Here is a 19941-nt window from a genome sequence, read left to right on the forward strand (position 1 = left end):
AGAGAAAAGAAGAGAGAGAGAAAAGAAGAAGTAACAAGGAAGAAGAGAAGAAGAGAAAAAGGAGTTAAAATGATCATGCATAAGCAAAAGTGCATTAAGTGGGTTAGTTTGGGAGGGCAGCTGGCATCATGAAAAATGCTTTTTCTACAAACCTGCACACTACAGAGGCAGTGCATGCACATTAAAATATCACTGAACCATATTTTAAAAGGAAAAATCAGCCAACAAGAACAATGAGACAGATAATCATCATAAAACTGTTTAAATCCAGTTTAAACAAGCCTTATGGATTATATTGTAGTTAAACGTCCGTGCTGCTACTGTTTCATTAAGGAAGTAGTAATTGATCTGCAGGAAGACCCAAAGAATTGTCTTCGTCCTTTAATGGACCCCAGCTCCCCAGATGTAAAGAGACCATCGCGTAACTTGATTTCAACACCCGGTCCTAATCCAATACAGTTGCGAAGTCTCTATATGACAAAAGACTCCGCTTGCCCTCTGAGCAGCTTAATGGCATGCACAAGGTCAACCGGACAAGAGGCAGGAAAAATTAACGTCCACGAGACCAAGAGGTCAATAACAGAGACAGAGAGAGAGAGAGTGAGTGAAAGAGACAGACGGCAAAAGGCAGAGAAGAAAGAAAAGATAATGGAATAAGAAGAGCAAGAAAGCCGCTCCGTATTACTGGGTTAGTAAAAGAGAACAGGGGTCTTCTGTTAGTCTAAATGAAACAGAACCAGAGACTGAATTCTTGAGTTGGGGCTCAGCTGTGAGACTGTTATTGTGCTCTATCATGATCATCTATCTGTATCTATAAGAAGAATGTTTCAGGTTCTTTTATCTACAGAGCTTTTTTTTAATATTACCCAGTGGTCTGCTCACCTGCTGAATTGGGAGTTGATGGGGAGTTTGCCTGGCTGCCGTGAGCAGACACACTGGTTGCAGTGACTGCGGTCCTCGCTGCATACATGTTGGCCTCTTCTTGGAACTTGCCGATGTTTTTCTTGTATCGGATTCTCTTGTTCCCAAACCAGTTTGATACCTGTCAACAAAGCAATGACCAGATACAGTAGCTGAGTTCTAACAACTTTAAGATGATATATATGCAAACAAACCAATGAGAGTCAGACAATGAATATAAATGATTAATGGCTAACATCACCTTTCAGCACCAGCCTTTGTGGCTGCTATGACATGATTGGTTTCAATATGGACTTGCAAATGACTAGATATTGTTATGGGTTTTGGTATGTGTGAGGCAAGTGTGACTCCTTCAAACTGCAACACAACATTAATATGCAACACTAATATTTCTTCTTTTTTTATTCAAAATATTTAATACAAATGTATCCTGTAAATATTTTTGAATGTCGTGGATCAGACCTATGGTTGTTGTTTTCCACCAACCTAATGGAAATACAAGTGCTAGCATCTCTTGATCAGTGATTCATAGACCAATTCTATACAAGTCCTTCCTATTGAAAATTATTAATACGTTTATTTATATTGCACTTTTCAAGAGAAAACGTCACAAAGTATTTCACACAAAAAAACCAAAAGACATTAAATGTCAGCCAAAAACGAAATAAACAAAACAAATTAAACAAATGGCTCTTGATCTGTTTTTTAAATGTGTCCACAGATAGTAAATCAAATGGGAGAAAATTCCAAAGTGTAGGAACTACAACTTTAAAAATTACAGTCACCTTTTACTTTAACAACTGACGAACCCTGATAAGGGAACCTCAGATTGCAACTAGTTTTAACATAGGCAGGTGCCTGCACATGCAAGGCTCTAAACGTGATTACAAGAAAGAGACCTTTTGGAGGACTTGGTCAGAAGCTTGGCAGCAGCATTTTGGTCCATTTATAAGCAGTTAGTGATGTCTTGCCAAGACAGGTAAAAAGGGAAATTATAGTAATCAAGATGGGAAGAAATAAACGCATGTATAATCATCTCTATCTCAGCTATGGACACAATGGGCCTGAGTTTAGCGACATTTCTCAGCTGGTAGAAACAATTTATATACTGACTCAAAGCCTGGCCCAAAGAAACACTGCAGAGTAGGTATAAGAGACAGGATAAAGAGCCAAGAATATGATTGTTTTTGATTGTCACAAATTAGAATTTACAGACACAGTCTGCAAATTGCAGTCAATAATAAATACCACAATTAAAAAACAACAAAATAGCATAACTTAAAGCATCTTATAATGTCTATCCTTTCACATTTTTCCTCGAGAGGGGCACATCAAGCCACAAAAAACAAAACAAAAACAGTTCCATTCACATCATGTTTAACCTACAAAGGCAAAATCAAACAACAAAGAAGTCATTAGTCTATGTGAAGATTACTATTACTATTCATAAAATCCTGTATAACAAAATTCAATATGCAGCCAGTGTTGGCTCATGAAACATACACCAATGTTTGTGATTATAAATTGAGATTTACTAAAACCAGTAATGATATTTAGTGATAATCTGTCGGTTGTTAACAATACGTTAGACTTTTACCCCCTATTAAAGGTCATGGTAACCCCAAATAATGTTAAGATTACATTTATTGTAAAACTCAGCTAAATTAATGCTGATTATTTGGGGATTACCAAAACTCTAACTGAAACTCCAATCAAAGTAAAATCCTAAATCTTGCGTATCTTCAGTACCACTGATTTGATTGTTTTTGACCAAATGATTAACCACACAATCTAAGTATGTTGCTTTGTTTATTCTGGTTACCTGTGACACTGTGATGCTGCATTTCTTGGCCAGCTCTTCTTTGGCCTCCTCGCTGGGATAGGGGTTACTGAGATGGGAGTAAAAGTACTCGTTTAGGATCTCTGTCGCCTGTTTGTTGAAGTTCCTCCTCTTTCGTCTGGATAGACAACAGAAATGAGACAGACAGAATACACATTTATAAAAAATAGTGCTAAAACAACAACAACAACAACAGTAATTAAAAGCTTTTAAAATGCGTTTAAATAAATAACAAAAACACGGCAAAAAGAAAAATGTAACAAAAATGTCAGATATATATACAATTGAATCTGTTCAACAATTGCAACAGAAATAAAAAAAAAAAACACTTTGAAGCACAATGTATTCAAACTAAAGGATAGTTTAGAGGATGCTAGATTCTATTGCCCACATGGACACACACAGACCTGGCGTCGAGAAAGCGTGAGCGCAGGATCATGACGGCCTCGCAGGTGCTCTGTTTCAGCTGCATCTGGATGGAGCTGAACTTGCGGTGGATGATGCCGACCATGCGCTCGATCTCTTTGGGCGAGATGGGTCGTGTTCGAGACTGCTCCCTCAGCAGGTTCATCACATGGGTAGTGAACTCATTGCACGCCTGGATGCACAGACAGACAGGATTCATAAAAAGAATAACTATCATGGAGGCTCGACAGCTTCAGACAGAACAAAAAAGGATGAAATTGGATTCTGGAGAGGCTGCACCTTCACTGGTAGGCCTTGGACTCGTCAAAGCAGTGCTGACACTATAACAGCAGCAGCCTTAGAGGTAATAAGAACAGTCTAAATTAAAGCAGCAGACACAGTGCGATGTTCCACGCCAAACAAATGTGGCGGCAAAGTCATACAGTGGAGGCAGCAAGACTCACAGTGCTCTGAATATTAAAAAGACTTCTCTTCAATGGAAGAGAAAATGTGACAAGTGAAGAGAAATCTAAAATGACAGCAGGCTTTCAGTCCCGTTAACGTTCAAGAGGTTTAAACTGTCTCCCTCTCTTTTCACTCCATCTTTCAGTCTACCTCGTTCTCCCTCTGTCTGAATCAGTCACTGGATATGACTGCATTCAGAGTCAAGGTGTCTGTTGCTTGTCAACACCAGGGTTACGTCAGTCAAAGTGATGCACCGAGCAGCCGTTCTGCTTGCACACACACGCCAGACACTACTCACTCATACACGCGCAAGGTGTACGTAGCGCGGTGACACAAAAATGCTCAGGTGTGTATTGACTGTGACAGTTAGCGATGACTAGCCTTCCTCGGAGAAGATGACAAACCCAGAACGCTTTGACTTTCCGAGGGAATGACAAGACGTTACAGTCTTTGGAAAAGAGCTGGTGTGTGACTGATATAATGGCTGCTTGCCTGCTGAAGATAACATCTCTGAAAGCTCGGCCTGTCATGAGTGCGCCCGTGAGAGTTGATTTCAAGAGCATTATACTTTGTTTAAATAATCTGTAATTTACAGCAACTTCTTCTCATTTATGTTTAGAGTTGGAGATTTTTTCCAGCATGAAAAGGACAAAGAGCAAACAAAAAAAGCCTTGGAATACAATGCCAACCAGTAATAGAGCTAAAATATCATACTCACTCTAATGTTCTTAACTACGGGCAATTTAAATTGTCTAACTCACCTCAGGTGATGCTTTTTCACCTTATAAGGTTACACAGAAACTAGAGTGAGAACATATTAACTATGTAAATAAAGTATAGAAAAGGATAAAGGGCAAGCCCCCTCTTTATTTTTCTTGTATTTACTCATTTCATTTTTGTGTCCTAGAAGAGAAAATTCTCCTTTTGTTTTCCCCTCCTGCAGGGAGAGGTCAGACATCAGGGTCAACTTTATGAACATTGCCCCATTGCAAGTGGTGTAAATAAAATACTAAAAAAAGAGTTTTAATAGAGCAGATATTCCTATTATGGAGGGCTGAAATAAGGCTTCATCCACATTGAAAGGGTGGTACATGGGAATCCTACAGATGCACTTTTGTATTGACTCATAAAATGACAATATGAATTTATGTTACAGTAAGAGGAACTGAGCTAAATAACTGAGAATAATAAGAGCTGGTAGGAAAAAAGACAATATTCCTCTTCCCCACCTGTTCATACTTCTCCAGCTCCGTGTGGTAAATTTGTCGGATCTGAGTCAGCTTGGCCCGGTAGTCGGAGTGTTCTGCTGAGTTGTCGGCACCAACGCCGCCTGTGGCCGCTGCGGCAGCTGCTGCAGCGGCCGACCCGCCCCCTTTCTCCGGCCCGGCCACGCCCTCCGCCAGCAGCATGTTGTCCAGTCGCATCAGCTGAGGATCTGGAGGCTCCTCCTCCTGGGCGCCACGGATACTGAGCACTGTGGAGGACAGGAGAAGAAGATGAAGCAATGATACTAAACCTACTTCCATGGACCTTGAAAATGACTGAATAGCAAGAATTTTACAATGACTGAGAAAGAGTCTTAACTATTTTTCCTGCTCCTGCCTACTAAGTGAACTCCCTGAGATATGGCCGTCATTTTAATAGTTCAAGTCTGAGCCATAAAAACCTGCAGCCTCACAGTGGCTGGCAGCTAGGCAGCACCATAAAACTATAATTTTATCGATTCTGGCTATCATTTCATGTAAAAAAAAAAATTAACACAGCCTTCCACCAGAGTTAATCTTTCATTGCTCTCCTTATGCTCAGACTATGTTTAGTTTCTGGCTGATGGCTTTATTATCTTGTCAGATGCTATCTAAACAGAAAAACAAACTAATAACACCAGTTAGACACAGCGTATTAATGCAAAGACACCTGTCTCAAATAAATCAGCTGAGGAGAATTTGAGCTAAATCAAATAGTTCAAACGCTAGATGAAGATACACAAATTAAAAATCTGATGATTACTGTAATGAAAAGGTATAGTATGGGTAAAATGATTTGATTCATTAAGGTTGATAATTTTAACTCAGCAAGTCAAGCTAAAATTGTTCTCATCATACAAACAACCACTAAATTGACACTCTAACACCACACCTGGAACACCAGTGCAGCTTTCAGTGTTGTAATCTTTACTTAGCAGGACTAAGGATGCTTTTACAACTGACACTGAGGTCTGTTTGCACATTTGTTTGAGGGTTTGAACCTGCACGCATTCACACACCTACAGGCGCTCAACTCTCAACTGATGCTCAGCTCCCATGGTGTGGAGAGTGAAGTGTAAACACAACAAAGACAGGCCTGCTGAGATGGACATGCACACAAAATCGGCCAAATGTACACATAAACCAAATGCAGTGTTGCACACATTCACGTGCCCAGATATTCTGAGAACTCGCATGAGAACTATGCTGCTGACAATTTGAATAATGCTATTTTAACTATATTCTAGAGAACACACAGATATTTTTTGTTCAAAGATCAGCTGTTCTGCCCTGCCTCTTTCTGCCACCAGAAGGCTCCCTCGGTAAAGCAGCGGAGAGTCCTGCTTTTCTCCGAGGTGCTGAAAACAGCCGACCAGGTGCAGCCCTCCATTCCATCCACTGTCTTCAAGGACAAAGACAAAGCTCGCGCTACCACAGCATTTTTCATACACACTTTAATCCACGCATCTATCAAAATGTTTCAGGAGGACGATCTAATACTGCATCCTGTACGTCTCTTCCATGATGACTGGAGACAGTGAGGGTAAATGACAGGTTGTGTGACAGAGCAGTAAAGCCATATTGTAGCCCACAGTCTTCGGTCACAGCAACGGCTCTTTTTGTAATGAGGACGTAAGGCTGAGTCGCCCTGTGACCTTTCTGGTGAGCAGGGGGTCCAGATGGATTCCCGGGGCCGCATGGGGAGCTTGTCTACCCTGGTCCTCTTCTTATCAACCCCCCTCCCCCCTCTCTCTCCCGTTTCCTTCCCTCTCTTTTTCTCCTCCAGCAATAACATCATCCATTCCCATCAGCTCCAACACGTGAGCAAGCTCAGCTCAAGAGGCAAATGTCAATGGCTATCAGACGGCTGGAAAAGGTCAGGAGTTCAGATTGGGAGCAGACGCGCGTGTGTATGTGTGCGTGGGCGTATGTGCACATGTGCTGGTAGATGAATATGTGGATATTTTTCATGTGAATCACACCAGCGGGAAATTATAACACTCGCCAATTTAATTCTGACAAAATAGTGGCACATCCCAACCAGAGGGGGAATCTAATGAGCCTAAGAGTGATTTATTCATTCCCTCCAAGTCCCCGAGTGCACAACTAAAAGCATGAAATGGATTAAATAAATACAATTAATAAGGAAAATCAAACAATTCACTGTGCTGTGGCATAATTACCCTAACCACAGCCATCAGCTTTATTTATTTCTGTTCAGTAATAGCAATGAAATCGATTAGACCTCAATGCCAGTCAGAGTGCTCGTCGTGAACTCTGCAACCATGGACTATGCATTAACATAATCACCTGACAGAGGGAAGTACCCTCTATTATAACACATCATATGCTCCCAACACACCAAAAATCCTTTATACACATTTTGTAGTTTATTGTAGCAACAAAGGCATGGAGTCCATACTGCTCTGCGATTCACTTATTCCATGGACAGTCACAGATTAGTATCTATAAAAGGAAGATGGCCATCATCTAATCTTGATCATTACCGACAGACTTAATTGAACAATGAGAGGACGCAATTCCCCTCTCTGTCGCTTCCTCCTTCCCTCCCTCCCTCCCTCCCCTCACTCTTCTTCTCTCCTCCCTTTGTGCATGCTCTTGTATAATTCCTTCCCTGAGATGTGGGGCACTAAACCCAAAAAGGCAAGGCATAAAAAATGAATACGTATCATAAACAATTCTCGAGCCGCTTCCTGAATAATGAATGGAAATCTAAGAATAAGCCTTTGTTTTGATTATTGACAAAATTAATTTCTGCTGTTTTACTTCCTTAAGAGCTGGCTCATACCCATTGCCACACTGCCTGCTGTTTGCAGACAACAGGAGTGTAAATAAACATGACGATTAAGCCACCCACTTATACAGGGAGAATCAAGGTGCACACACACTCAAACACACAACACAAACATACACTTTGTGCATAAATGTAAGCACTCTCACACACACACAGGAAAAATACACAGCTATGCACATTGGCAGACTACCCTGAGCACCCAGCCTGGCGCCCTGCGAGTGCTTTTAAATGAAAACATGTTTAATTAATGATGTTGAAGTATTCTGTCACAATTAGGAAGATTTACGGTCAAACAATGCAGTAGTGATGTCCCTGACAGCCATGATGAAAGTTTACCCCTCTTGCCTCTGACTGGCAGCTAGCAGCCAACGCTGGACTGGATCCATTTCCCATCAATACAGTAATGCAATACACTCGGCAGCACTGTAGTGTATATATGTGTGCGTATGTGTGTGTCCGTCCTTGCCTAGCTCTTGTCCACATCACATGACCCCAGAGAGGGGCAGGCAGTGGCTGTGCTCTCTATTGATTGTGTGGGCACACGTCATCTAGGGTTTCAGCAGTTAATAAATCAGGCCTGCTCCTGACACAACCGTGTGTGTTTGTGTGTGTATATATATATATCCGTGTCTGTGTGTGTGTGTGTGTGTGGGCCTGTCACAGACCAGTCAGCAGGAGTGAAAGCGACAGCCACATGATAATGTAACATCACCACCATTCATCCCTGCCACACAGCATTCTGAGACAAAACAACAACAACCTAGGAACCTGAAAAAAAGCAGCGTGATTTACAGCAGACATGACAAGTATCACTAATACAAATCCTCCCCTCCCCGCTCCTTCAAGGAGTTCAGCATCCCCGCTCTCATCTGCATTTGATACAAGCCCAATAAAGCAGTGTTCATAAGATGCAGCACTGTTACACATTTCATACTGACCCACACGCTAGAGGTAAACTGAAGTGCTAAGCAATGCTATTATCCTAACTGAGAACACTAAATGAATATTATGTTACATTACATCCAATTTACTATATATGTGGTCATTTCTACTGAATTGAATCTGGGCTTTAATAAAGAAAGGGTGATTGTTATAGAATTACTAATCATACCTCACAATAAAGTCTATGAAAGCAATTGCTGTATTATAAATACTGTGTTTTACCAACTTAGCACTACACTCCTACAACATGGTCAGACTAATAATGGACAGTTAAAAACAAAAAGGATGAAAATTTATGCTGCTGAACCAAAGAAATTGTCTAATTTATTCCACGTAATCTCATTCATTGGAACGTACATTAACCATAATTCGACGATCCACAGTTCTGCGGGAGATTTGGGTGTGTTATGCTAGTAGCGGCTAAGGTAGCATCGAGCCGCTAGCATCAAGCAGGCTACACAGGTCTGGTTCTTTCATTTTGTCTCCACACCTCCCAATTTCTTTCCTTTTAAAACTTGTTGTCTTCAATCCCAATTGACGCTGACTCAAGTGACATCACTTGAGGTAATTTATCAGACTTCATGCATGCTCCCTTTGATGCCACGAAAGGCTTTATACAACTTTATTCACACAGGCAGTGCTCCCCGGGGCCTGTTCACCCTTAAAATGTTGTCCAAACACAAGCAGTCATAGAAGAGCTTTTCCTGAATACAATACAGAGTAAAACTAGCAAAATTTGGACACAGTGAGGTGAAAACTGTGTCCAAACTGTCAAAAACCCATTTAGTTTGTTATTACATTTGAGAAGTTGGGAGTAGTTAATGTTTGCGATTTTTACTTTTGCCAACTAATCAATTAAACCAAACTTAAGTAGTAGGAATGAAGAGTATGAATCGGATCAAGCATCCAAAGACAGTTTTCGATAGTGAGTGCTATTGAGGTTCAAAACCAATGAAAAAAAGCAGTCATCATAAAACGCAGCATTGTGCCATATATTATATACTGCCACTCACAGTAGAGGCAAACTTCATTGCTAAGCAATGCTATTATCATTACTGAAAACACTGAATATTACGCTGCATTATATCCAATTTACTGTATATGTGGTAATTTCTACTGAACTCTATTAAATCTGGGCTGTAATAAAGAAAGCACAATCATTATGAAATTATTAATTGTAGCTTAAGTCTATGCTATGAAAACTATCGTTATATTCTAAATATTGTGTTGTTTAAATAGTCTTAAAATGTTTTTTTTCTGTAAGCTGAAAACCAGATTTGTGGTCTATCCATGAACTCAAGGGAAACTTTCTCAGGCCCAAAATGTTCTCTCCATCACCAGATAATGGGAAGCTGTACAGCCTCAGTACACAAGGGCATAGTCATAAAGTACCTCTAAAACAGCTTTATGTTTTATCAGCTATCTCGAGTATCATGTGCAGAAAAAGGGCAGAGCCGGGGTGTTGTATCTGACACTGGGTGGGGGGATGGGGGGTACCAAGGACAAGGAAAAACACCAAAGAAATACTGGAGGGACAGGCAGAGATGAGGAGATGTGGATGGTTCAGGCAAGGAGGGAAGAGAGTGATGGAGGGAAAATGAAAGGCGAAAAATAGAAATGGAATAGGAAAGCGAGGTGTCAATTAAAAAAATGAACCCCAGTGCATTTGGGAGGTGACAGCTGGTGGGAGACGAGCTGACAGGCGTCACATTAGGCGGATTTGGTGGCCGCTCCCCTCATCCCCTCCTTTTTTTTTTCCTCCTCTCCCTCTTGTCTCTCTCGCTCTCTGGCTTTCTCCACTGGCGATCGGTAGTTTCTCATGCGGCAGTAGTGGCGGCAGCAAGCGAGGCAAGAACTCAGCTTGGTGTTTTTCAGAACAAGTTCCCCCTGCAGCTACTCCTAATAACGGTAATTATCGTCATCATCTGAGGCTTAAGCAGGCCAGTTTGAGGCCTGAGGGGCTGGCCTGATAATGAGGCAGCCAGCGCCAGAGGAGAAGACCATTCAGAACACCGCCCTGCCACCAACACAGAGCACTCCCATTTAAAAGCCTTCATTAAAATAATTCATTATTCAAAATAGGCAATACATTAGCCCCCTGGCTGTCAGTCTTTCTTAAGGTGTCTTAAAATATATATCTTCTTGATTGAATCAAACTCATGCTCAGCCCAGCAGTTTCAAGAGCTCCAGGCTGCACTGGAAACCCGGGTGGCGGAATAGCTGAGGAGACGTCACGAGTTTGTGGAGCAGCGAGCTGCACAGTCGGCCTGCTAGCAGAGAGACAAAGACATCTCTATGGAGAGAGGACCATGCACAGGAAAACAAAGTACACAAATGACTAGTCACACTAACAGTTTGATAAAGGTTGAGCTACGATATTGTTTCACATTTCAAGTTTCCAACACAGTAGACAGGTGACAAACTGAGGAGAGGAAGGAGAGGGATGACAACCAATAGAGGTCCTTGGAAATTTAAACCTGGGACGCTGCAACTCGAGACTGTCCTCCCAAGAAGAACGACAGAATCAGTTGTTTCAGCAAGTGCGCCAAAACTACATATGTTTATGTTCAAGTGATAAAGCGCTCTTCTGGCCTCAGGAATTACGACAAGAGCAAATGAAAAAGTCAGGTCACAGTGTTACAAAGCGACCAAGTCTGCATAGGGAGGATGTCAGAGTAAAGGGATGGGTCAACAAAACTTGCATTACCACGATCTTTGCACAACCTTAACCACAAGTTTATTATTGTCCCCACAACAATGAGGCTGCGCTGACCTAAGCAAAGTGCTAACCTAACCCAAACCTCAATGGTTTTGTAACCATAAGAAAGTACTTACATTCACCTAATTTTAACCAATTATTTTTAAGTTGTTTTTGTGTTAAAACTTTACTATAGTGTTGTCACATCATAAAATAGATTTATTTTCAGTTTTGGAACAGATTTTGTTGTTTAATTTTAAGGACTTGTTGCAGCATGGTCAGCGTTTTAAGGGGCTAGCATGGTTCAATAGAACAACTCTTGAAACTCATTCCCTCCACACATTTCTGACATCCAACAATTTCTGTTACTTTCTGAAACCAACAATCTGACATTCACACGTTTAAAATTGTACACAGCCCTTAGAGCCCTAGGCTGTCATTAGATATTAATTTAAATCCCTCAGAAATATGAACATGTTTTTTTACAGAACTTTTTTCTTTTCATTTGCCAAAAAGGTCTAAACAAAAACATATCCTAAACTTTGCAACGCTATGGTTCAGAGCAGGATTTATTTGATGAAGGAAAGTAAACAAGAATCTGAAAATTTGGTGCAAGTCTTCTTTACTTGACAGTTTTCTATGGACAAATTTCAGTTCACCCAAAAGCTAAGGAGCTTAGTATTAGTAGTATTTTCTCTATATGCTAAAAAACACTTTAAACTGTCACAAATTACTGCAAAAAATCTTCCCAAGATTTCCTTAATGTATCAAATTTGTCATCTGCTTCTCAGCATAAAAGTGCCAGTCTCTAATCAAATGACAGCCAGCATAGTGATGTTGTCCTGGGCAACAGTTGGTGAGGAGGTGACGTGTGAAGCATTCAGAGCCAGGAGGAGATGGTCCATGACAGTTAGCGTCCTGCCCTAACTGTTGCCCTACAAGCCCTCCCTACGCACCAGGACAAGACATGAAACAAGAGGTCCAGTAACACAATCCTCCTCAAGTCCCCGTGGTGTGTGTTCCTGTGCATGGCACATTTCATAAGGCTCCGCTCTTTGACTGGTGATGAGTTTATGCGAAGGTAATTAACAGTAATTAATCCTTAATTACAGCAATTAGCAGAGTCGCAGTAAATTAAGCCACATCTGGAGGCATGGAGCAGGGCTAGACAAGTAGGGGTGGGCTTTTTGACAAGGGGGAGACGCAAAGTCCACGTGACAGAGATTGTTTAGGTCTACCTGGGATGTCCGGGGCTGCCAACCCTGCTCCAGGCTGTCTGGTGGGATCTACGGTGAGATCACTGTGTTATCTCAGAGGTATGTGATGGGGCAGGGTCTGATGAACATGGAGGGCTGAGAGAGGAGGTTCATTTCTGAACAAAATTGTTTCATCTCAGGGAGAAAGGCTCCCTTAAGCTACCACGCAAGGACACCCACCATATGGCCGCTCATAGACAATAGAGCTGGTGGTTTTGCTTCGCTGTGCTCGGCTTCACTCAACAACATGTGAACATGCATTTTACACAACGTCGCTAGAAAGCAAACCTGGCTCGCGGTTTGTCTCTCTGGAAGAACAAAATTACATCCACTATGTACGGGGTAAAATACAGAGAACAGAAACACACAGAAATGCTGCTGGTTCATTATTATTATCTTGAACAGTGAGTCCCTTCAGAGTCACATGGTTCAGTCTGTACTATACTCTACTATTAAAAAAGATTCTGAGTGGTTACTTAGATTATCCCATGATGCATTTCATCTCCACTGGGAGCAATATCTTCCATGATGACAATGCTTCTCTCCATAAAGCACAAGTGGTCACTGAGTGCTTTGAATGGCATGATAATAATGTTAGCCATATGCCAATGCCTCCTCTGTAAATAGATATGATCCTATTGTCTTTTCTATATATAGATACCATCCAAACTGAACATCTATGTATAAGCAGATGTACAGAAATACCCTTCCAGATGAACAATATGAATTGACAGGGAATGTCAGCTGTGATGAATGTTCATCTTGTGTTCGTCTCAACTGCTCAGGAGTTGGTTGGTTGAGGACTGATGTTCCTGTACTGTAATGCTTTTGGCTTTTTCTCCTTTATTTTATGGGTTAGATCACTGCCAGACTCTTTAGCTTCCCTCATGGCTGTCATACAGCAGAAGCCCTGCAGCCTTCCACAAGTTCAGATCACACTCAGACAAAACTACAAAGGGCGCTTTTGTTGTCCCATGACAAACCATGGAACAGCTAAAAATATGAGTATACAGTCAATGTGGTGGGTCTTGTTGAATGACATTCCAGGATTTAAATCATAGCTACAAATGGTTACTGCTTTGATTATTGATTCGTCCAAGCCTGTTAGCAATAACTGATATGCAGATTAGTGTCTTAACAGATTGTTTTGTCTATAAAATGTCCAAAAATAATATACAATTCTAATTATAATTGCTTATTTTAGCTGACCGGAAGTCCAAAACACAAAAATATTATGTTACTTTTACACAGAAAAGTATCAAATCCTCACATTTGAGAAGCTGGAAGTTCAGCCCTACTTTAGTTTCATATTGTCAGAAAATACAAAAATATAGACAGCACAAAAGCTACTGTAAAGCGGCGTCAGCAAATAGCTTGTTTTGTTCAACCAATATATTCTGTTTGTAATGATACAAAGTCATGAAAAGCAACACATCCTCACATTTTAGAAGCTAGACACAGCAAATGTTTGCCATTTTTACTTAAACATTAAATCAAACAATTAATTAATTGATTTACACACACTTGATTCATTAATTATGTACTGGCCATCAAAACACAACTCAAAACTTCAACACTAAGTTGCAGCGTAGAATCTGGCAGGTGGACCGATGCCATCCAAATGTTTGATAGGCCCATTGAAAGGCCCATTAATATTGTAACACTGGAGAGATTTGCTCTGGCAGGAAATATAGTCTCCCCCTGCATTTATCAGGGAGCTTCCCATCAAGACACACCAAGTCAAACCGGCTTTGTTTTGCTGTGTGTGCAGTTTGTTCGGACGCTGTCACAACTATGGAAATCCCTGGGAGGTTTACTGTTTTGCTGAGGCCTGGTGCAAAGACTAGTGCTGCTTTGTCTGCCCCTAGCTGTCAGGAGAGAAAAACAATGTGAGGGATCACTGTCCATTAGTGAGAGCAGCTCCAATTCATACACTCAGAGATATGTCTTGGTCAAATAACTGCTTTTCAACCTGTTTGGTGTACCAGATAGCTGATGGTTTGTTATGGATAAAACAAAAAAATCTGTGCCAGAAATTTTACATAAACAAAATAGAGCACTTCAAAGACAAATGAAGGTGCTCTTTTATGCATGATATCTCAGTGAGACTGGCCTAACGCAGACATTATGCAAATAATATTTGACTATTGTTTGCTATGAGAAGCTGCAGCATCTTAACTCATGAGCATAAACAGAAAATGTGAGCTCATGGTGATGCTGCATAAATTCATGTGTGTATTGAGGGGGTCAACTTAGGACAAAGGTTTAGAGCTGTAACAATGAATATGACAATGCAATGCCTGTAGGCAGAGACAGAGAGAGAGAGAGAGAGAGAGAGAGAGACATAGAGAAACACAGAGGCAGAGAGAGAGAGAGAGATAGTGTGTGTTTACAGCAGAGGTAGTGGTCCAGGCAGTCTAAGTGGCCTGGCTGGCAGGCCTACCACACCACTAGCGGATAAAGCCTAGTCATTAATCACAGGCCTGTGGGATCGTCCCACTGTAGCAGAATACTGGGTCAGCTGGAGCTCCTGCTGTCAATCAGCACTGAAATGTGTGTCTGTGTGTCTGATGGGAGTGGGACTGTAAGCGGGGGAGTGTGTTTTTGATGAGAATGTGTCATTTTGCCTCCAGCTAAAAAAAGCATATAGTACAGAGGAATTAATGCATTAATGCAAACACCAGTGTGCAAGTGCTAGACGTCATTAACATGAAATGCATATCGAGTCATCCGTTGGGAATGAAAGCAGCATTTTCTGCTCTAAAAGCCGAAGCTTGATATTAAAAAATAAAGACAACACTGCTCTCTGTAACACAAAATACTACTATACTATGCAGACAGCCTGTGGCATCAGCAGGACACGCCAGAAAACACAAATATCCCATTCAAATAAGATAAATGTTATATGACAAGAGACAAGTGAACCTCAAATCAAGCAATCAACCAAAGTTTGACCCATTTTTTCCATGCTTCTATCATAGGTTAATACACTGTGATCACCATTAACACTCCACAGCTGTAGCTCCATAGATTTTACTTCACTAAAGCACAAGCTGACCCACTAAGGTCAAAAATCAATGTAGGTTTAACCCGGGTCACTGTGATCTGTCTGAAAGGGTGATAAGGGAACTGTCATCTGCCAAAGCACACAACCACACAACGCATGTCGTTGTCACATCAAGTCTTTGGACATTGAGGTCACGTAGAACCTGTGTGAACACCAAACATTTATCCACCACGAGAGTCTGTGCTCATTTCTACTAATCAGAAGACATGCAGCATTTTCATTGACGCTGTGATCAGCTCTGTCAATAATAATGCAGAGGTAAGGCTGTACCTCTCCTACTGTGTTGAAAGATCAATAAAATATATACAATGAGTTCATGAAAAGAAGTCAATAGAATGTAAAACCTCAAATAAGATATAACCACGACATCACAGAATTAAATCACCTTAAATGTACGCGCTACTAGCCTAAAATTAGCGTTGTCACAATAACCCTGTATTTTCTGCGTCATTGCACATTGATTTAAATACACATATTTTTACTCAGTTTGTTCTATAAGCTGAAATTTCAAAGGTTGCCTTCAGGGGGTTAAACCTGTGCAGATGGCACTGAGACACTGAACAGAAGAAGAAGAGGAAGAAGATGAAGAGGCACTGTTGCTACAGACAGTCGCCGTCGGCAGCAGAACATTCAACAGTCAAGTGGATGTAACCATGGAAACAGCGTCAAACGTTCCATCAGAAATCTATTCAGGTAATTTTGACCAAACTACAGAAAAGTACTGAACTAAATACCGTACAGCTGTGTCTTTGGTTATCACTTTGTAATCCTTATTTATGAAATTTAAATAATTATAAAATGATTTCTACTTTAGTACATTAGGTCAACGCTTTAACTCCATGGAAGACTCATTTTGAATGTCTCTACTGTCGTCACCTCTTTTAAAAACTGACTCATGTCCAAATAAAAAAAATAAAGAAATGTTTTCACTTTCAGACTTGTCAGAGGGGTGTTCTGTAAAACTGAGCAGATCCTGTGCTTTTCCAACTGTACACTATGTTTTGCTTTGCAGTGAAACCACCAAAAATACGTATTACATTTTAATCAGTCATGTGGGAAGGCTTTTTAAATGTATATGATATTGTGTAATATTGTGACCTTACAGTATTATTATGATGATTTGTAGAAACAATAGCGTTAAAGTCACAATTTTGCACAATAGAGTTACCCTATCAAACGTAAAGCTTAGTATTTTAGTATTATCACATACGTGCAAATTTAACTTTATATTATGTTGAAGTTCTCCACTTTCCGAGCTGGATCGAGCCGCAGTTCCACAGCCTCTCCTCCCTCCTCCCGTCCCCCTGGGTGAGACAGCAGTCGCTTTCTGTCGGTCAGCCTCTACACACCTGCATCCCCAGCTGGACCTCTAATCCCCTCCTCCTCCCTCCCTCCCCCCCTGTTCTACAGTGCTCTACTCCCAGCTGCCTGGGCTATTTATAGGCCCTGTTTCATTTCCACACCTGCAGGGAGGCAGAGTTGTCACAGTGGGCCCACAGAGCCTCTCTGGAATACTGCATGGGAATGAAAATGCACCTTGCTGATGCAGGAACTTATTCTTGTCACTCTCTCCCGGCGGACTCGCATGATACTATTTTGTTTGTGGATGTGCAGTGCAGTATGTGGTGCAAAGATAACACGTAAAAAAGAAATCCGTGTAAATACGATTCCCCTGTGAAGAGTGTGAGGTATTGACATGGATAACACTTTTTGAATAATCACGTGTGCGCAGTCACACACACACAGATGTACACCAGCTGGATATGCTATCACTACTTTTCCTCATAACAGGCTTTGTGGACATTACTCCTTTACGAACTAGATTAACTAGAGACAGCAAGGTAGTGCTAAGTAAGTGCAACAACACATAAAAGTTCCTATATTCCTCCCACATTTCCGTTTTTTTCCTGTCATGCTTTTCTCTCTGGATGTAGTGGGCTGTAGGATCCAGTCAGCGGATTACATTATCAGTCTGACCTAGTTGCCAGCTATCTCCTGAGACCTGAGGAGCCAGGCTTTCTGCACAGCCTTCCGCTGCTACAACACGCACACTGTGTAACTTTAATTTATCAGGGGGAAGAGGAGGGAGAAATGTGACAGGTTGACAGTTCTCTTTGCCTGCCACTCCGAGCACTCCCTCTCCCCACAGCGTGCCGGTTAAGGGTCCTTGCTATGGAACAGTGCATTACTGAGAGTGACTTTTATTCAGCGCGCTGGAAACTCATCAGCAGGGTTGGAACCTTCTTATTAACGTGAACGTTTAAGGATTTGCAGAGAATTATGTGATTCACGATGTGCTGGATTTCAGTATTTTTTTTCCTGTTTAAAACACCAAGAAAGCTAATACTCTGTTGTTCATATTTATTCTTAGTCATCTCCAGTGTTGGACGTATTAGCAACAAAATCTACCGAATGTAAAAGTACTCCTTATGCAGAGGGGCCCCTATCAGGAACTGGGTTTCCATCTAATTGTCAAGCACATTCAAACTTTTGGAACCTTGTAAAAATGAAACACAAATTTGGTGCATTTTCATCAACAGGTTTGGAATAAAATAAACCAGGCTGCAGTGTAGTTTCATCAGAAGTTTGCGGCAAAGGCTACGCTACGCAATGTACAGAGCTTTATTTATTATTTATCTAATTATCCATGTCAGCTAGTATTAGCCATGGTATAAGTGTTTCCATCTCCCATTATAGAGCATTAAGTTGTTTTCAATTTTGTTGCTTCCATCAAAATTTTCTAATGAGACTACAACAAAATATGGTTGGAAAATGACAACGAAAACACAGCGATTCCTATTTTCAGGTGATTATACACTAATGAAAACATACTTATGAATATTATATTAAATTTCTGCCAATAGATCCTACTAAATGTTACACACTGGACCTTTAAATAAAGTAACTACAGCTGGTAAAGTGCAATATATATATATATATATATTACCAGTGAAATGTCATGTACAACGTAGCATAAAATGGAAATATTCAAGTAAAGTACCAAATTGTACTTAAGTACAGAGCCTACTTGAGTAAATGTATTTAGTTACTTTCCATTATGGCTAATCTGAGGCAACACCAAGTCATGTTAGTAGACTTATACCGAAACGTTTCACAATATAACACTGATCCAGCGTATACCAGTAGGATTTTTTCAGATTTTCTTAAAAATATGTCCACCATACTGGGCAACAAGTGCTCAATTAATTTCATAAAATCAATCATATAGCAATTAGTCAGGGAAAGGCATAATTTAGGCGTTCAAAAGAAACAATTTAGGGCTGTTATTCGAACAGCACAATGGACTTAAAATCACATAGCAGTTACAGTGGCAGAATTAAAATCATGTGAAAGGCAGTACGATGGTAATATACTATGAGAACAAAAGACTGAACTAATCAGCCTGTAGATTGAAAAAATTAAAGCGGAGTTTTGCAACAAAGGGAACGGAAAAGGAAAGAAAAGGTGCGTGTAGAAGTGATTCTGTACAACGCTACAAAATAAAACCTTGAAAGTAGAAAAGAAGAACATGTTCAGCAGATGAAACATTACTCTATTTATGCTCCCCGCTTACTATATGGTGATGGATGATCATCCAAAATAGCAAAACAAGCTGGACTAATTTTATACCTGTTAACATTCACAATCTGAATTATCCTGATACTGTAACTCACATCCAATTTGTCAGTTTAACATCAACAGTTCATATAATATTTAGACTGAGCAGAACCAAACATGCAAACGAGAGATATAGGTGAAACACTTGAATCTTTTTGGGTCATGACTGTTTCCCCTAGTTGGAGAAAAAAATAGCCAATATGTTTTTTCTGTGGAAATTTTAGGGGGTGGGGGGGTGGAGGTGGGGAGAGATGTGCTGCTGCCAGATTAGGCTCCAGCCTGTGCCAAGGTTATAAACAGGCTGTTATCAGGCCTCTAAACAGAATAATCCTCCCTGTATCAGTGCCCAAACATATGGGGCCACACAAAGCAGCAGCAGCCCCTGACAGACACCCCCTTTTAATTACACAGAGGAGGGGGGCAGGACCTTTCTCCCCGTGCCTTTCCCTTCTCTGCTTTAGTGTCTCTCTGTCTGGCTGTCGAGGAAATACATTTGATTTTAAAGGAGGGAGCTCACATGTAATGTCAAATAAAGCCAGAAACTATAGCGACCTTGTATAACATTAACGTGTCCGATATTGTAGCTGAAACAACTGATTGATTCATCTGTTAGTTGATCAGCAGGAAAAAAATCTGCCATTATTTAGATAATTAGTTAACTGGTTAATAA

At 40.8% G+C, this 19941-nt stretch overlaps 1 protein-coding gene across 4 annotated transcripts in view; it reads right to left on the reverse strand.

Moving 5' to 3' along the window:
• The window catches only part of LOC118334863 (pre-B-cell leukemia transcription factor 1), a 50401-nt gene that overhangs the window by 5954 nt on the left and 24506 nt on the right, over positions 1-19941 (reverse strand). For all 4 annotated transcript variants that reach the window (XR_004797035.1, XM_035670938.1, XM_035670937.1 and 1 more), the window contains exons 3-6: positions 4861-5105; positions 3169-3359; positions 2744-2879; positions 883-1042 (exon numbers count right to left, since the gene is read on the reverse strand). Coding sequence is in view for 3 of the 4 variants with exons in the window: in XM_035670938.1 (XP_035526831.1) it covers positions 883-1042; positions 2744-2879; positions 3169-3359; positions 4861-5105 (732 nt within the window). In the remaining variant the exon portion in view is untranslated. The remainder of the gene's footprint in view (positions 1-882; positions 1043-2743; positions 2880-3168; positions 3360-4860; positions 5106-19941) is intronic.

The sequence above is a fragment of the Morone saxatilis genome, unplaced genomic scaffold (genome assembly GCF_004916995.1).
Source record: "Morone saxatilis isolate NCDOM2014 unplaced genomic scaffold, NCSU_SB_2.0 Contig23, whole genome shotgun sequence".
NCBI lineage: Eukaryota > Metazoa > Chordata > Actinopteri > Moronidae > Morone > Morone saxatilis.